Raw genomic sequence first — 18,310 nt, forward strand, 5'->3', positions numbered from 1 at the left:
TTGAACAAACGTAGCTGTGATGGTTATTTTTTTTTTCTATTTTTTTTCAGACAAGTACACACAAACCGAAAACAAAAAAGATCATTTGAGGTGAAAAAAATGTGAACGGACAATATTAAACCTATTTCTGACCCAGGTTAGAACTCTCTACCTTGCACTAGAATTACATGCTTGGAAACCAGGCTGTAATGCCTCACAAGTTAGCCTAGGCCGTGTTTACCTAAAACACAATTGAACCAGTCTAGTAGTGATCTTGAAACTGTCTAGATGATATAAGCAAGAGATGCATGCTATAAACATCACATCATGGGTGACATCTTAACAAATTATTCAATGAATATTCATTATGTATAATTAACATTAATCAAAGTGCTTTAAGTATTACTCAACATAAAATCATGTAAACACAACCCATGGTTCTAGTTTCTAATTCAATGTGTGCATAGTCCAAGTACTTCCATATAACTTAACCACATTCTTTTAATTACCTTTACCACTATGACCCTTACATTACTACATTAAGAACAAGCTTTTAAATGCATTTCCAGCCAGTGGAAGGTTATGTACGTGTCATAACAACAAATGGTTGTAAAAATAGACAATATCCCCCACACCCCCGGCCCTCATTTGTGTAAAACAGTTTTAAGCAGAAAGGCAGCTACCAGAGGAACTTCCACCAAAACAGACTTTGATAATCATGAACACTACTGGTCAATGCACATCTAATCTGTATAGTGAGCTGTCAACTTCATCAATACACACATGATTTAACTTTCTGAACACAATTACTGTGTTTCAAGTCGTGTACCACACAGATTAACGATGTCCTTTCTTGGCCTGTATAAGTCATCATACTTTTACCAACTGTTATGTTATATTGCAGGTACCTCAAGTTGAGTCAATCACAGCTTCCAACTCCTCATTTAATGCGTGTTCTCTCTTACTGATGAGTCATGCAGTTGGAGTAGGTTTGGGTACAATATAAACAATTTGTAATCTAAGAACTTGCTTTGATAGATTATTTGAAACAAGGGTTGAAAACTATAGCAATTAATCTTAGACGTCTTCAGGATAACATGTTCCAGTGAAATTACTCACTCAGAGAAACACCTTCGGTGGTTGGAACGCATGCAAAATGGTGGCAGGCTCAAGGTACCACTGGTTAAGTTTCAATGAACTAAAGAGCGGGTGTGAGAAACACGCTCTGATGTGCTTAACATGTTACCCTTTGACTTAACTATGAGAACACATTACGACGGATCGACCCGACGGAGTTATGTACTGTGATCCATTCTGACAGACGGGACAAATGTTCCTTACACGATAGACTCATGGAAATACCGAGCAGCAATTCTATATCCTTCGGACTGAGTGAAATGGAATTGCAAGAAATGCTGAGCACACATTCAACAGTCATCTGGTGAAAGCTGCTCTCAACTTTAAGAACCTACATACTTCCTACATAACAAATTCAATAAGCACAATATACAGCACAGGTTTTAATTTTAAACTTATCCTTATGAAACTGTGTAAATGCTTCTGCTAATTGCACAACTGAGATACAACAAGGAAGAAAAAAGAAGCCACATGCCCATATCTTTCATGCTAAAATAGGCTATTAACAATATACACACCCATTCCACCATGTACATGACATTAACACCCTCCCACCACCAGCCAACAAATGCCAAAGGCTTGTTTATTGCCACAGCATTGAAAACCTTTAACAAGTAAACTGAGATATACACCACAGCAATTTCACCTCATGTTTTCTGGACATGTCATTGGTAATTGCCTGTTGTATGTAAATCTATTCCTCAAGTGGTGTTGTTGGTGCTCTGTCCGCGGTTGGAAAGTACACATGTCAATCGTCAATTCTCAGAATGAGTAATCAATTTAAAATAAGATGATACACGAAAAGATAGAAGAAAAAAAGAAAAGACTACTCAATAAGACTGTGTTCACATTGAGCTAACACAAAGGTTAGGTAGCAACTCAAGTGAAAGATTACCCCCACAGGAGATAAAACTCATGTGAGTACTTAAAATGTATATGATCCATACATGACAAGGCCAGTACAATGCTGGCTTTTCAAATTGTTTATATCTCCAACCTATATTCTCCCTCCACCCCCCCCCTCCCATTTTCCATTTACCAAGACAAAAAATAATCATAATAATAATCAAAATAAATAAATGAAAAAATTTAAACAGATGGTACTAAAGACAGAAGTTAGCAACATAAATGATCATTCTCTCCCTTCAGAATGTTTATGTTAATGGCACCTATAACATTCTAATACTGTTCATTACATATAGAGTGGACTTGTTATTGTGAACATAATATCTAACTATCACAGACTTGTTGAAGCCTACCAATTGAGCCATATGAATGAATGAGCACTTTTCTGTTTGCTTAAAAGCAATGACCACTGCACCTCGACAGCTATGTTATTATCTGCTTGCCTTAACATGACAAACAACCATTATTCTGTTATCTAAGTATAAAGCATAGCCCGAATAATGCAGTATGGGTTTAACTTAGGTCAAGCACCTAAATATCCCTGTCTTATCATTAAGAGCAAGTGCAAAGAAACTTGAGTTAATCACATTCATAACACAAAAAGCAAGGATATATCTTTAACGAGCTATGAAATGCCTATGCAAAAGAAAATGTTGCAGTGTAGTTAAATCGTTTAGTAACCACCCACCTTGCTTACATTCCCAAAACAAACAGAAAAGGGTATTGCTTTGGTACCTCTCAAAACAACTGATCAATGTTAACCATGATCCTAACCAGCATGACCAGACAATGGCTAATGTGTGGTTCCATGAGGTTTAGTGATGAGATGATATGGATACTCCACTACCAAATGCTTCCATGGGTACTACACTACCACCTGGTGCAATGGGTACTCTTTTAATTGGACGATGAGCTTGTAATCAATATTTGTTCTCCACAGAATTTTCATCTCTCAACAATGCCTAAATTAATCAAGCCATCTGCTTGCTCGGTGCTCACAATCTGTAAATTCAGAATCCATGAAAGCAATAGTCTTTTATTTAAAAGCAAGATCATGAAAGTTGAAGAGAGCAAATTAGTTTGATATGCTTTTGTTCACTTGGGGCATTCAAAACTAGTGTCTGCTACATTTGCAGCCATCCTGTATAAAGTTTAATGGCAGGCTTCTGTAAGTTATGACTTTTTCAACACCATCTTTGGAAACAACAAATTCTGTGAAGTTTACGACAGAGTTTCATGAAAGAAAACTTCCTGACTCTTAAAACTGCATCACAATCCCTTCAAACTATTGAGGTACCTGGTAGAAGTAATATGGGAAGGTTGTAATCAAATTATCAATGGAAACATCATTTTACCAGAGAGACATCAAGAATAATATCAATCTATTCTAAAATATCATCAATAATGACTGATGATAATAAGTCTACCTAGTCTGCTTAACTGACCGACGGTTTCTTCTGCTATGTGAAACGGCCATCTCATGTCACTTCACAAATATACACCTAACAAACTAAAAGATGAAACTTATAAAGACCAATGAGCATAGACAGAGACGAGAACACATTGGATATTTGGATATTCTACTCACAAAAGCTTTCTTTGTCCATGTAAAACTTTTTGAAATTGTCACTTAATATCCATTTTTCATGTATGATACAATTATGTTTCCTGCAAAAGGAGTTAAATATTCATCCCGAGAAAAAGGCTCTCATTCCTTGACGACTGCTTTTTCAAGAACGCAAATTTTCAGTCCTTGGTTCATCTGATCAGCTTGTTCCTTCAAAAACAGCTTGCTCCTTTAAAAGTCTTACAAATATGATGATGATACTGATAATGAAGAGATGATGAAGAATCCCAAAGGTATCTGAAAAGGCGAAAGAAAAAAAGAAAAAGCAATTAAAACTGGGAACCTACTGTATCTGTAAAAGATCCAGCATTAGGGAAAGACTATGCATGTAAATCGAATATCAGATAGATAGATAGATCAACATTGAAAAGTTACACAGGACTACCCAGTCTTTACGTATATGTCAACAATCTTAAAGGAGCCACAAACCTAAACATCACTAATGGTCTATGTGATAGAGTTTACTGTCATGAAGAAAATTCACCAAAGGGTGAAGAAAAATCCAACTCCATTTAGTAGATGTCATAGATTTAATGTTTCTTCGCATGCAACACTGAAGACTTGATCAAGTCTAAAAATGACATAGGCATGCCCATGTGCTGCAACTTTATTAATGTTTTTCTTTAAAATTTGTCTTATCTGTTTGGGGGAGTTGTTCTTCACACAGTTCTCCGTCATATCAGCTAAAGAAGATGGTTGGGTTAGTGTCCCCTTTAAGGTTCACAGTACTCAAATAACAGGTCACCCACAAATGATTCTCGCTCCTTTAACTAGTCTGAAAGTAACTAACCAGGAAACCAGACTTTTACAGAAGGATAAAATTGAGGAAACAATTCACTGGTCCATATAGTCACAACATGAAAGTAGAAGCAGTAAGCCGACATGCTCAGTGATTCCCTGCCCGTGTAAGAAAAAATTAATTTCACATACGATATCAGTTTTCAAGATTTCACCCCTGTGGGTAACTAACCTACAAAGTAGTTGCACAAACTAATGTGGACAGATTTCCCCGAGGTGTGTTTACTGACTTAATACAGTTCAGCTTAGAGCATTCAATTATAACCACAAACTCAACAAAACTTTCCCACTTGTCTAATGTGTCTTTTTCAATTCTGATACGTACAGTAGCAAACAATCACATCAACATGATGAGCTGTTTTGTTTCTTTCTGCAGCAAAATATTGGCTCCTTCAGAAAAATTTAGCAATGAACACATTGTTAGAAACCAAACTTGTCCCAGTTAACAAAGCGCCTAACTGTTCGCTATCAAAATATTATTTAGACACATGCAGGAGAACATGCCTTTACCCTACATGGCAAACACATGCTTTTGTATTCATATAGCATTGGTGGGCTGTTTTGTTTTTTTCTACAGCAAAATATTGGCTCCTTCACAAAAATTTAGCAATGGAAACATTGTTAGAAAACAAACTTGTCCCAGTGCACAAATCGACCTTTTTGCCCCTTTTGCCCCTTTTTTTGCCCTTTTTGCCCCTTTTTGTCCCAGTGCACAAATCGACCCAAATCGACCACTTTCAAAATATTTTTAGACACATGCAGGAAGACAAGCCTTTACCCTACATGGCAAACACATGCTTTTGTATTCATATAGCATTGGTGGGCTGTTTTGTTATTTTCCACAGCAAAATATTGGCTCCTTCACAAAATTTTAACAATGGAAACATTGTTAGAAAACAAACATGTTCGACCAACTGTTCACTTTCAAAATATTAATTAGACACAAACAGGAGAACATACCTTTACCCTACATGGCAAACACATGCTTTTGTATTCATATAGCATTTACTGTATATTGATGCCTTAACACAGGACATGTATTCAGGTAATACATCATTGAAATAATGAACTGCAGGTAGTTTGGTACCATCTTAAAGCTCGGTTTGTTTGACATTTGCAACAAACAGTACAGAGAGTGTATCAGTGCTGTACATTACATATATTTGTGATTATAATTTGAATCAATAGATACATATTGTCCATGGTACAGTATCAGCCTATTGCATGTAGATAAAAGCTATGAACAGTTGCATCGCCTTAAATATTAAGCACTGTAAAATCAATCTGTATACCAGCATATGCGAGTCATACAGTAGCTTTCAAATTCTAACAGACCAATGCTCTGACAAGCCTGTGTTCTTTATTAAAGCAACAGTACAGTACCAGAATTTCATGGTTATGATTATCATAACTATAACCAGGAAACAGAACACACTTCCAAAGCAAACAACTACGATACATGTGGTATCCAATATCTACTGCGACAAAGTTTAACATCTGCTAGATTAATTACTATTATGTGCGTTGCAGCATGTTGCCAACTAAACGTCAACCAGTGCCAAACTTTTCATTCTTATTAACAAAACTAACAAGTCAATCTTAACATGACAAAATAGGCTTGTTGGACTTGCTGAATTATTCTATCTACTTCCCATCTCTCACTATACTTTAGCTGCACTCCATTAAATCACCTATACAGGTCTCTAAGTGTATATTCACAGGAATGATGAGCATATTCAGTCCTTCAACTTCACCAATAAAATAAAGAGATACTCCGGCAGCTGAAGTTGCATGCTAAGTTCAAATGTTGGACATTTTCTGCATCTCTAGGTCAAAACCAAATCTTCATAGCATGTTGTGTGGTGAAGATATGAATTTGTCTAATTTGGTGGTAACTTGTGAATGCAACAGAAAACAGCAAAGGGAATGATAACACAACGGCAATTCAGCTGAAAATGTTTTCTTGTTTTTCTTCACAATATTATAATCACTTATTCACAGAAGAATTAACATTTCTACAGCAATTGTTGCATTTTAATCATATCCTAAACACAGAGAAACTTGACAGCTCAGCAAACATTCCAATTGTATCAGGTTTCAAGTAACCTGAAGAGTTTCAAGTCAAACTTCTTTTAATTTTCCTCATGATTGCATACATCCTGGCCTGCCGAATCTGTTCAGGAATGATGCGGTACTATGCATGGTCTATATATATAGTCATATAGTCTGGGGTCAGCTGTTAAAGGTACACATCACACTTTCAATTCTTTAACGATACACAGAGTGCAGTTTAGTGTAAAATCAACAATTCTGACAATTGGGGACAGGGCTCTGCAAAGGAGGAACATCCATTACGATGAACCTCAGTTGGTTTAAATGCCCTCCCAACCACAAAATTTCAAGCTCTTGGTTATGACTTAAAGAAAACTGATTGGAAAACACATGAAAATAGCTGTTTCATAGTCTGTCTATTACTGGAAAGCTGTAATGACTTACTATGGGATTGCTTCATCAACTCTGAAATCAAACTCTTGTTTTTCTTATTTTTGCTTTCTTTGTAATTCCAAATGTTTCTAGAGTGATCATGCCTTGTTGACCATACGGAACATACATATTTTTACTATATGGAGAAGAGTTTACTAATCATTGCTTTACAATATGCCAAGTCTCACCCTAATTCTGTACATCAGCTGTTAAACATAGAATTTAAATCTATAATAATATGCTAGACAGCCAGTGAATAACAGCCGTTTTGTGCATTTGCATGCAAACTTACCAAAATATTATCTACACTGTTTACACGTCACATATCTTCTGTTTTCCTCACACATCTCTTCACTTTCTTTTTGAATTCGCCGTGGTAATCTTGTCGCCAGTCTTTCTGCAAATTCAAAACAAAATTTTATTTATATCAATTTGATGGGTGTCAGTTGACTTTCATTAAAGATGAGGGAACAAAGGTTTTACTTTCACATCTGAAGTAATTCAATCATTCACTTCCTTTTCAGCAGTCATAATAAAAATGGGGTGGTTCATGGTTCATAGTTCTATGTGTTGTGGAGCTTAGGATTGTACTGGCAACGATAATGTGGAGCTTAGGGTTGTACTGGAAACGGTAATGTGGAGGAGCTTGGGGTTACAATGGAAATGGCAATGACAGAGAAACTTTGTAATAATCTGCAATGGAGACTCACTTCTTTGGTTAATTACAGAACATACATTCTTTGTGTTCACTTTGCTGACATTCAGCCGGTTTACAGAGTGCTTTTTTATGGCAAAAACAATTTACTATTTGTTAATGTTTGATATGTGACTTTTGTCATTGCAGGTTATAGTTCATATATGCTATTGTAGAAGTATAATTTAAGTAGTTTTCTTTTATTAAATTTGTTTAATTTCCAGGGTAAACAGTTTTTTTCTAATTGAGGAGGACATCTACTTTGAAATAGTGAATTAACTTTGACAGTCAATGATTGAATCCATCATGCTCATTACTTTGATGTGTTTAACATATATTCATACTAATTTCAGTAATTACCAATTGGCTTAAATAATGTCAGTCTATCAGCTACTGACATATACCTAGGTCACCACTCTAAAGGTCTTTAATTGATTAACATTCCAAGACCAAAGGTCAGCTGAGTTATTGGCTTTACACACGATACCTACTATCCACAGATATTGATTACCCACATTATCGGTCACCACCACTACACTCCAATAGGTTTTTCTAATTTATAGGGAGGGGGGGGCTCGGGTGAAACTTACCGCTGCATCAACGTTTGCTGGAGACTGGTCGTTGGGGTCTGCCAACATGGATATGACACTGAGAAGTATGGATTCGACTGAGTGGACTGGGACCCATCTCTCTTTAGCATCTTCATAGCCCCATTTGTCATCACCAGGCTCGTGGAGTATCGATATGCAGACATCACCATGTATGTCAACTGAGAAAGATACACAGTAGCGGTTAAAACTTGACGTAGACGACACCGAGCGAGAACAGGTGTCAAGATCATCACATACAGATCGTCATAAAATATACAACAACCGAGACAAATCTGTCAACACATTAAGATTTATATTTACACTGTAGAATGCTCCTGTCCTCACCTCACCTTCCCTTAACCCATCAATAAATGGGCCATCCAACACTGTTTCATGTCACTGCTACAGAAAAACTGAAAATTCTCAAGAATTTGTGAATCACTTTTTGTCTATTACAGGAGCAACTGCTCTTATCCCCTATATATAATTGAGAAACAGATCTGATACTTAGGATCAGGAGGTATCAGGCACAGATTAGTTTCATTCTTTCCTGTATTTAAATATTTCCTACGGACTACACTGTATGGCAATGAACCAACACTATACCTATCTTCTGATTTCCTTTTCATGTTTTATTCTCACTCACAATGTTTGCTACTCATTAAACCAACAGGAAAATGGCACGGTGCCATTGATTAACCATGTATACCTTCAACAATTATCTCTTGATGATGTTCAAGTCTAGACAATATTTGACTTGTGCTGTTAACTGGTAAGTTGCACTAATATTCCGCACTTCATTAAATAAAGCTACTGAAATGTGGTCAGATCTATGATGCTATTAGACTGCCATCTCAATACAGATATTACTTTGGCTGTTTTTTTGAGGTGTTCCATAACGCAACTAGTATCAGGGCATATTGTTAACAGTCGTGGGATCATCTGCGATGAACAAATTTTTGTTTCAGATGACTAAATCATCATTGAGGTTGTCCAACAGAAGAGTGGTTTCAGAAATTCTGACTAGACCAAATTGACAAAAGAATGCTTACACAAAATAACTGCTGATTATTGATTATTACTAAATGTATCATTAAATAATGATATTTAACCTACAAAAGGAAAGAGTAAAAGACAAGAGTTACCAGTTATAGACTTGTTTAAATTGTCCAAGAGAAGAGTGGTTCTAAAAGGTTTGACTTGCCTGTTTAGGCCTGTCGATAGACGACCAGATTTAAATTCCGGATAACCTAATTTCAGGTAAAAATCATCCTACAGGGGCCTGGGGAAATTCCCCATTTGCCCTGAAAGTACTTTATGTTATTAATTGGAAAATAGTAACTGAACTGCTTATGATAAAGTTTTGTTTTCAATTGATAATTTATTGTTTCATGACTATATAACAGTCTTCTTCAGTGTACAGGACTTGGTGTTCTATCTACAGTATACGAGCAGCAAAATACGTCAATGCTGACATTACAGACACTGAATCAATCACTTTGTGACTGTTTTGTTCTCTAGTTATATATAACTTCCTATATCAGCTTTGTAAGAAAAGCCTTATTACTGTATGTGTTACAAAACACATTATTCATCGACCAAATCTGTGTACTAACTGTATGTTTGCACTTACTGTTAGGATGCCATATTTCTGAGATGAATTTCATCTTTGGTGGTTTGAGGGGATATTCGCTGGTGAAAATTAAATGAGCCTTAAAGCATCCTCCATCACTGCAGAGAAAAGCAAAGGTAAAAAAAAACCCAGAGTATTAAGGATTTGATAAACTACTTCAAGTTTAACAGTATTAACAGACAAAGCTGAATGGTAAAAAGGAATATTTCATTCGGATTTGAAATCCTAACATTGTCATAACAAATGTACAAAACAAGTACCTGTCCTGAATTATCACATCTCATTGAGATATTGTAGTGAAAACATGAGTGGACTTGTAAAAAATGTCCATTAATTGCTGTAGTGCTCTTCTGCTAGAGCTAAGAGTTAAAAATAAGATAACTGCATTGTGATTGTGATACAGCCACCATTACATGAACCCGATCTTTGCATGTAGCATCTTTAACAACAACTCATGGAGCAGGCTATACAGTACTACAATAGTACAAAGTCCTGACACATAACACTGAATCTATGAACAACATGATGGGGTTTGTAATCACTATCAGTTTTCACATCAACCAACCAGCTGGTATCTATTTTGTTAGCAATTAAGCCATTCTGTAATACTCTTGAGGTAGTTTAAAACAAGTATTTACAGGTGTGTGTGCACTGCACTGTACTGTGTTCCAGTTTCCTAGGGTAGCAGAAGTACAAAAACAAACTGCTGACAAAATGTGTTATTGCATTAGAATTCTACAACCAGGTAAGGTATTGAAGTATCTTTGTCAATACCCACCACTTCCATAAGTAATCCAAACTGAATTTTCTGTTCCAAGTGCCAGATTAGGTACATTATGCAACAAGTTAACAGACTTAACGAACATGTACAGTAGATATAATACTTTACTTCTTATGTACACTGTGCTTGCTACATGAAATATAGATCCATTTTTCTCACTACTGTTGTGTATGAATGCCAGATTAGCATTTGCACAGGGTTCCTAACTTCCTATATATGTCAAAGCCAAAAAGACAGAGAGCAATAATTAACAGTGGGTATAAACATTAAGATAGGAATATGTCTTCTCTTAGCCAAGTCTACTCTACTGCCAAAGTGAACTGTTGAAGCCTTCTGTGTTCAACTGTATTGTTTTATTAATTATGTACAAACATATAGTCACCAACCATTCTTGGCAGGTTCTGCATTTTGGACAATACAACTTACATGTGTTAGTAAGAAATCATGTGCACCGAGAAGTGGTCAACTTCAATGATATATACCGTATATTAGTACTAGTGTACTGTTATTTTCACAATAGAATGACCAATTATCAATATTGATGACTATTGACTATCTGTCTGACTATGCTGATCTACATATGCAGGTACAGTAGCTACAGTAACTACTGATCCTACTTCAGCTGGTATGAAAACCTTGTTACGCCCTAAACAAACAAGCAGTGTGCATTTGATAAACTGCATTTAAATACTGGAACAATTAATGACTAGCAGAGGATAAAAAGTAACTTTGTAAAGTTTTAAAGTAGTCTATTTATTACTGTTTTTCAAAAGATTGCTCAAGGACATACTGTAAATGGTGTTGTAGAAGTGCTGTAACATTTATGCCTTCAGCTAAATTGCAGCAAATTGTTCATGGCTTGAAAGGCTAGGCTAATATTGCCTATCACAGTCTGCAATGAATGACATGACGTTTTCCAAAAGAATAAGTGTACTACTATTGAATGCATAATGCCTGTTAACTTACTACTTTTAATGTCATTCAAGTTAACACAAACAATATATATTTTTGGTGGTCAAAGGAAGACAACGACTCCAAGACACAAACATTTACCAGTAATCTGTTCTTTTGGTTGACTGAAAATCTATCTACTACTCTTCTCACAATGAACTATACTTTTTACCACAAGCCAAGGATAGATAACCTGTAATGAGTGAAAATGAGTGAAAAGAAATACACTGTACAAACTTGGTTATCATGTTTTCAGTTAATAAAGGAAAACTAAAACTCATCGTTATGCTTCCACATGTCATATGTGAAATACAAACTGCACAAAGTACTGACAGAGAATGGAAATCCTAACACAACCACTTACTGCTAAGTGCCACCACAAGTGCTAAACCCATCATATAAGTAGTTTCAGTAAGTGATGTCGCAACACCATAACATTAGGTCATTTAATCATATATTTAAACAAAGAGATGTTGACTGAAAGTGGCGAGGGACTAGAGCAACACAGCCATTATAGCACACCCCCCCAACCCCCCACCTCCCGCCCAATGATCCAGAATATCAACTAATGCAGTGAAGATTCTGCAAACTAACTGCAACACGGCACGCTACAAGATTCTGCATCCTGAACAAAATATTTGATACTGTATCTATATGCAGCATGTATGGTCTTGTACTGTACTATGTACATGACACATAAATTCTGTTCTGGCTGCACAATCAATGTTTTTGGTTAGCTTTTGAAATATCTGCCAAGCATTGCACCCTTCTGAAATTGTAGCCTTGGATGACTCAAGAAATTTAACGAGGACAAGATCTTATGGTCTACTGTCATTTGAGAATAGCCTGCATGTCCTTTTCATGAAAGTCGGTAAGATTCTACAAACTGAGTCTTTACCAGTATATATACTCAACGTTGACATCCTCCTAAAGGTTTATCGTTCTAGACTTGATTAAACTGCATCCACATCAGAGTATGAGCTCTGTTAGTCTTCAAGTCTGCTGAACACATGTTTGACCAAGTTTTAATATGTTAATCAGTGCAAAACTCAAATGGCCTATGACAGCTTTCCCCTTCTTGAGATATATAATTACAAGTTTATCAAATGTTGATTTCTGTTGACCAAAATGATCTTTGAAGGAAATCTTTTTGCAAATAACAGTATTTACACAAGTCTTTCGCAACTTTGTGCGCCAATTTAAATTGAAAATAACCTTACCGAAAATGTGGAATTTGACTTACTAAAATGTGTCTGGGGGTCCCATCACAAGGACCTCCCATTTAAATATATCACTCTCATCAATCAGACCTGCAGAAAACCCATCAACCGGATTCTTGTTCAAGTCTGCAAACAGGAAAACAAAGAAATAAAAATGCTCAACATTTCAAGAAGATTATACAGATTGCTTAAAATCACAACCAAGCATGAGTCCCCAACTTGAAAAAAATAAGCACTGAAAGAAATGGCCATTTAATTTATGAGCATCACATTAAAAACAGCATATGTGTTAAAAAAAATGCACATTCCAAGAAATGTTTTAATATTAACCATACTTACTTACTGAACATATATAATTAATGTTGGAACAGCTGTCCAAGAACCTGTCCTACTTTTAATTTAACTATTTAACACCTGATTTTTAAGTTATACATTACATTATGCATATTTTGTTTAAAAAGGTGACAAGGCATACATAACTACAGTATACCATATTGATAGTCTGTGTACTTGCAGATACAGTTGCTGTATCGGTTGTTTAAAGAATGATAAAACAAGGAGTTACACAATGCAAAGTGAATTTGGAAATGAGAATGTTACAAACTCCCTGTAATACCATTCAACATTCTCAAGAGAGATCCCAAACTTACTGGGTTTGATCCTGATGCATTGGGTGGTGCTATGCAAGAATGTAACTGATTGTTCCAGGCTAAGCAGATTATTTGAGTGTTTGGGTACATACGAAAAAGGTACTTAGAAAGAAATGAAGAGTCCCGTTAAGCTCAACTAATTCATACACAGTAAATTCCTTTAGATGCATCAATGGATATTGCAGTGTTCATTTGCAAAATTTATGCAGCCTCTCAATACCCTATGAATGCAGCACATGGAAACTCATCATAGTAATACAATGTTTCAATCCAACCATAAATATTTAAAAAAAAAAAAAAATCTCTGAGCAACCAAAGGACAAACATGAAATATTTATACTCTGGGATCTAAACCAGACAGTGACACATCTGCAGTACCTTTAAGACTTGTAATTTGTGCAACATTTACAATTTCTCTGTTATGGAAAGTGTTCCTGTCTACTGTTGCTTCAATCATTTCAAAATGCATTAGATAGGACTGGTGCCAACTGCTTTGGCTACAAAGATAGTTCTCTTCTGTAAAACAGCTTGTAGCTATGCTTGGGAGAGTAACCTCATTGCATCTCTCCTCTGAGTTGCCACTTGTAGGTTCACATGTTGCCACTGCCCAACTTTTTTGCCAAGCACTTCTTGCCATCTTCATTGAAAACTAGTGCTCCAAACTCTACGATTGACACTTACAGCTAAAGCTATGATAATAGCCATCTTTTACGCATTGAAAATGTAAGATAAAAAAGGCATATGTATCCCACAGGGCCCACACAACAAGCTATGTGTTAATGAGAACCTGAAAATTGTTTGCAAAAAATCAAGGTATCGAAGGACAGCAAAATTGCAAGACTGGACAGCGCTTACACCATGTGTTCCGAACAATTTACAACTTAAAATTGATGTTTAAGTTTTCAAAAGAGAGTTGTCCAAATTGTTTGTGATTGTAAATCATCGCACTACATTATCAGCATACAATATATGGGGAATTAGTTGGGCACTACCAGGTTGAAAAATGGGACCCCTAGCCTGTATATGAAATATCTAGGGTATCAACTGGGAAGTTACGGGCACTGTTCAGTCGCACTTTTTCACCCCAGGTTGTGACCATCTTCTGCAGTATAACACATCTTGCCACTTTGGATAATGCCTCAGGACTTGTGAAATGGCATTTTGTTTTGTACATCGTATATTTATGTACTATCATCATCTAGCTTGTTAAAATTAAATACAAATGCATTTGTTGAGATGCAAAATGGTGTATAATTCCATCATTTTAACTTCATTTGTGTTGTACCAGCTTTCTATTTAACCTATGTTATTCTATAAAAGCCACTTGAAAGACTTTGTGGTGGTGAAGACAGTGCCCAACCTTTGGCTATATTCCTGCAATAAGAAAAATACCATGAAGAAAAATTCAAGATGAAAATGAAAAAAATATGTCGAATTTGCTGGTCAGCTACAGAAATATTACCAGATAGCATCCCTCCTTTTTTAACAGTTCTTTAGAGTTGCTTATTCGATATTCACCAAATCTGCACAAGTGATGAAAGCCCTAGCCTAGGCCTAAATTGATAGGCCAGGCCAACGAGCTTTGCTCAAAGTTCCATGCAGGGGGCTGTAAAACAACTTTGGCTGGGTTGTCCTTACCCACAATGGCAAACAATTGAAGTATGTAATTACAACTTAGAGAAACAACAGACGTATGCCTTGGCCAATCCAAGTCATCCCGTTAAATACGGCAAGGCTAGTCTTTAGCATAGGCTTATTATATAGTTTAAAGATATGACCATTAAGCCTGGTCCAGATTCTTGAGATACGGTATTAAATATTATCCAGCCTACCAGTGGCAGTATGTTCAGCCTAACCATGGAAATTTTGACTGATGTATTTTGTTATCTCCTCTTACTAGGTTTTTTACCTTTAAGTTGCTTCGAAAGCAACGCAACAGCCCATGACTCCCCCATGGTTACGTTCGATAATTCATCAAGTCAATGTTGCTCTGAAAGATTGAAACAAAGGCTGAGGAGAGTGTGACGATGCAGTGCAATATAGCCAAGTGCGCAATGTTAAAGTAACCGCAATATGTAAACAGTGCATGTACGGCAAAGCTGCTGAGACGTTTAATACGCAGACGTACGTAGATCTCTTTTATGCATGTAACAATGAAAACATTGAAGGATGGCATTCAAGCTTCGGCTGCAATTTCCGCCGCTTGTGACGTTTTGTAAAACATGTTTCATTATGGGGTTTTTCACCAAAATGTCAAAAAAAACTGAGAGAACTTTGATATTATTCAATGCTAGTTAGATCAGGGAGCTTCCTGAGTTAGAACCGATGGATCTGGGTATATCTTAACGGTAATATAAGGAAGAAGGGCAAAAAAGTCAAAGCTAATACCGTACTGTCACGAAAATACACATTACTCTAGTCAGGAGGTCGTTGCAAGGATGAAACAGTGTGGTAACTGCGGACATATGATACACAACAATCATTTACTTAATTGCTTACTATGTACAATCCATGAATCACTAAGCAAACAGGAAGATTGACAATTTTCCATCCAAAAATAGGAGCTTAAGGAAATTGGGCAAAATTCAACGAAAAGATTTAGCAATATATAAAGTATCACAGAGACATTTGTGGGTTGTGTACGCAATTGCTACAATAATATTTGCTACGTTAAAGCAGGAAATGCTTCTCTGTCAATAACATTTCCCTGGTAAAAGTAATTGCAGTGCTAATCTCAGCACCGTCGGCGGCAGAAAACAAAAGCTATTTAATTGTATAGGCCCACAATTATTTCCCCTAAACGGTGAAACAGTGCATTCGCACCGGCCCATTTCTGATCGCAATTCTGGAAAAAAATTAATGAACTTAAATTTGCCTGGAGAATTGCAAATAATGTCGTGATAGCGTGAGATAACCGAAAAAAAGCAGGAGAGTCCTGGTAAAACCGGGAAAGTGGTCAAGGCTGGGTGACGTACTGATGGAGTTTTGGTAGGCCTATAATGCATACATGTCTAGTTTGAGACTACTCTATGAGTATGGCAAGCCATGTGGGACAAACACTGCATAATATATCAGCGTATTAATCGTAATTTATACGCATATTAATTGGAATATATACGCGTATATATTATTAGCCAATCATATGGCCCAAATATATCCGCGTATTAATTCGAATATATACACGTATTAATTCGAATATATACACGTATTAATTCGAATATATACACGTATTAATTCGAATATATACACGTATTAATTCGAATATATACACGTATTAAATAGAATACATATGGGGATTAAATCCAATATATGCACGGATTAATTAGAATATACACGAAAACACATTTCCGCTCTTGCTGTGTACATATACCAACGATAAATGTTTTGGCGGGATCGCGAGATCGCTTCATAAAGCGAAACTTTACACATGTACAACACATATATATTCGAATTAATACGCGTATATATTCGAATTAATACGCGGATATATTATGCGGTGTTTGTCCCACATGGCTTGCCATATATGAGGGGTCGTCTCAATCTAGCATCCTGTTGCAGCTGCTCTAATGTTGACACAGGTCATACTGTGAAATACAAGACCGACACCATATATTGAATCGTGAGCTTCGTGGAGAGTGATTGTCTGCGCGCGAAACTGGGCGATTGTTCAAGTTTTTTTCTTTTCATTTTTATGACTCGCTGATTTATTGCTCTTGTGAGGTGGGGATAAGGGAAGATGGAAGGCGTGCGGAGAACCGCAACTTATTGACCGCATATGACAATATAATATTCAACTTACCTAGGAACACATTTTCTTGTTCAAGAGAGGAACTGTGGCGTACGTACGTAGTACCATGGATTTCTGGGGACCCGGGTCAAGTCACGTACGTACGTGCCTGGGAGTTGGGCATTTCACACAGTATTTACTTTACACTGCAATGGACACAAAACCATAAATGTAGCAACCACACTTTTTTGGCCGTATCTTACTTGCCTGCCATCATTGGCGATCAATTGGCTCAAGTAGCCAACTCTTGGAGAGGGGGGGGGGGGGCTGGACGTTGAGGGCCCTGATTCAACGAACCGTCCATTGCAGTACGCATCTACAAACCGCAGATGACTGAATGTCCCAGTGAGGAAACTTTTCCCGGAGGTTGTAATAAAAACAGTTTAAGAATTTTGACAAAAGGTGACCATATTTGAATATCTAGCATATTTGGGGTCAATACAGCATGCCGGTCTTTAAGAGTAGGCTAAGGTTGCCGCCGTACGCATGATACCAAACCTGTTTTGATTGTAGTGTCTTACTATATTGAAAGGGTTATTACAAGTCGGCCCAGCAACTTGGTTTTGCACGCTGCAAAAATGGTAAAATTTTTCAAAATCGGTTTCCTCGAGTTTGCGAAATTTCTAATTACACACAGACAATGTAAGAGTATTTGACAATTAAATAGTATTCCAAATAAAGGAATGTGCTTCTGCAGTGTGATATAGGCCCGCTCTAGAAAAGTAAACGGTGATATTACTTTTTAGTTTCCTAAAGTCTCCTGTTTATTATTTATGAAAGAAGATATTTTTGTTATTGAAAATGTCACCATTGCCAGAAAATAATCCGGGTAGGAGAGGGGAATGGGGACAGGAGAAAAGGGGATTGGGGAGTCAAAATGCTGTAGATGCCTATTCGTTCATTACCTCTGAAGAAAATGTTCCATCATTTGTGGGTTTTTTCCACAGAATTCTTAAAGTAACATTCATCTCACTCAATTTCTTGTGCCAAATATAACATGGCCAATTGCTCGCATCATGTCCTTATATACAACAAACACACAGAACAGTTCCCTCCAGATCGCCTTCCCCGCC

At 36.6% G+C, this 18,310-nt stretch overlaps 1 protein-coding gene across 1 annotated transcript; it reads right to left on the reverse strand.

Moving 5' to 3' along the window:
- Window positions 1-15: 15 nt before the first annotated feature.
- Window positions 16-15,566, reverse strand: LOC139980597 (ubiquitin-conjugating enzyme E2 G1-like). The gene is made up of 6 exons (XM_071992349.1): window positions 15,360-15,566; window positions 12,824-12,926; window positions 9,849-9,946; window positions 8,216-8,394; window positions 7,224-7,328; window positions 16-3,886 (listed from the first exon to the last, which is right to left on the reverse strand). Exons 1-5 carry the CDS (start codon window positions 15,403-15,405, stop codon window positions 7,251-7,253), a joined length of 504 nt encoding a protein of 167 aa, XP_071848450.1. The 5' UTR covers window positions 15,406-15,566; the 3' UTR covers window positions 16-3,886; window positions 7,224-7,250.
- Between the last annotated feature and the right edge of the window lie 2,744 nt (window positions 15,567-18,310).

The sequence above is a fragment of the Apostichopus japonicus genome, chromosome 15 (genome assembly GCF_037975245.1).
Source record: "Apostichopus japonicus isolate 1M-3 chromosome 15, ASM3797524v1, whole genome shotgun sequence".
Classification (NCBI taxonomy): domain Eukaryota; kingdom Metazoa; phylum Echinodermata; class Holothuroidea; order Aspidochirotida; family Stichopodidae; genus Apostichopus; species Apostichopus japonicus.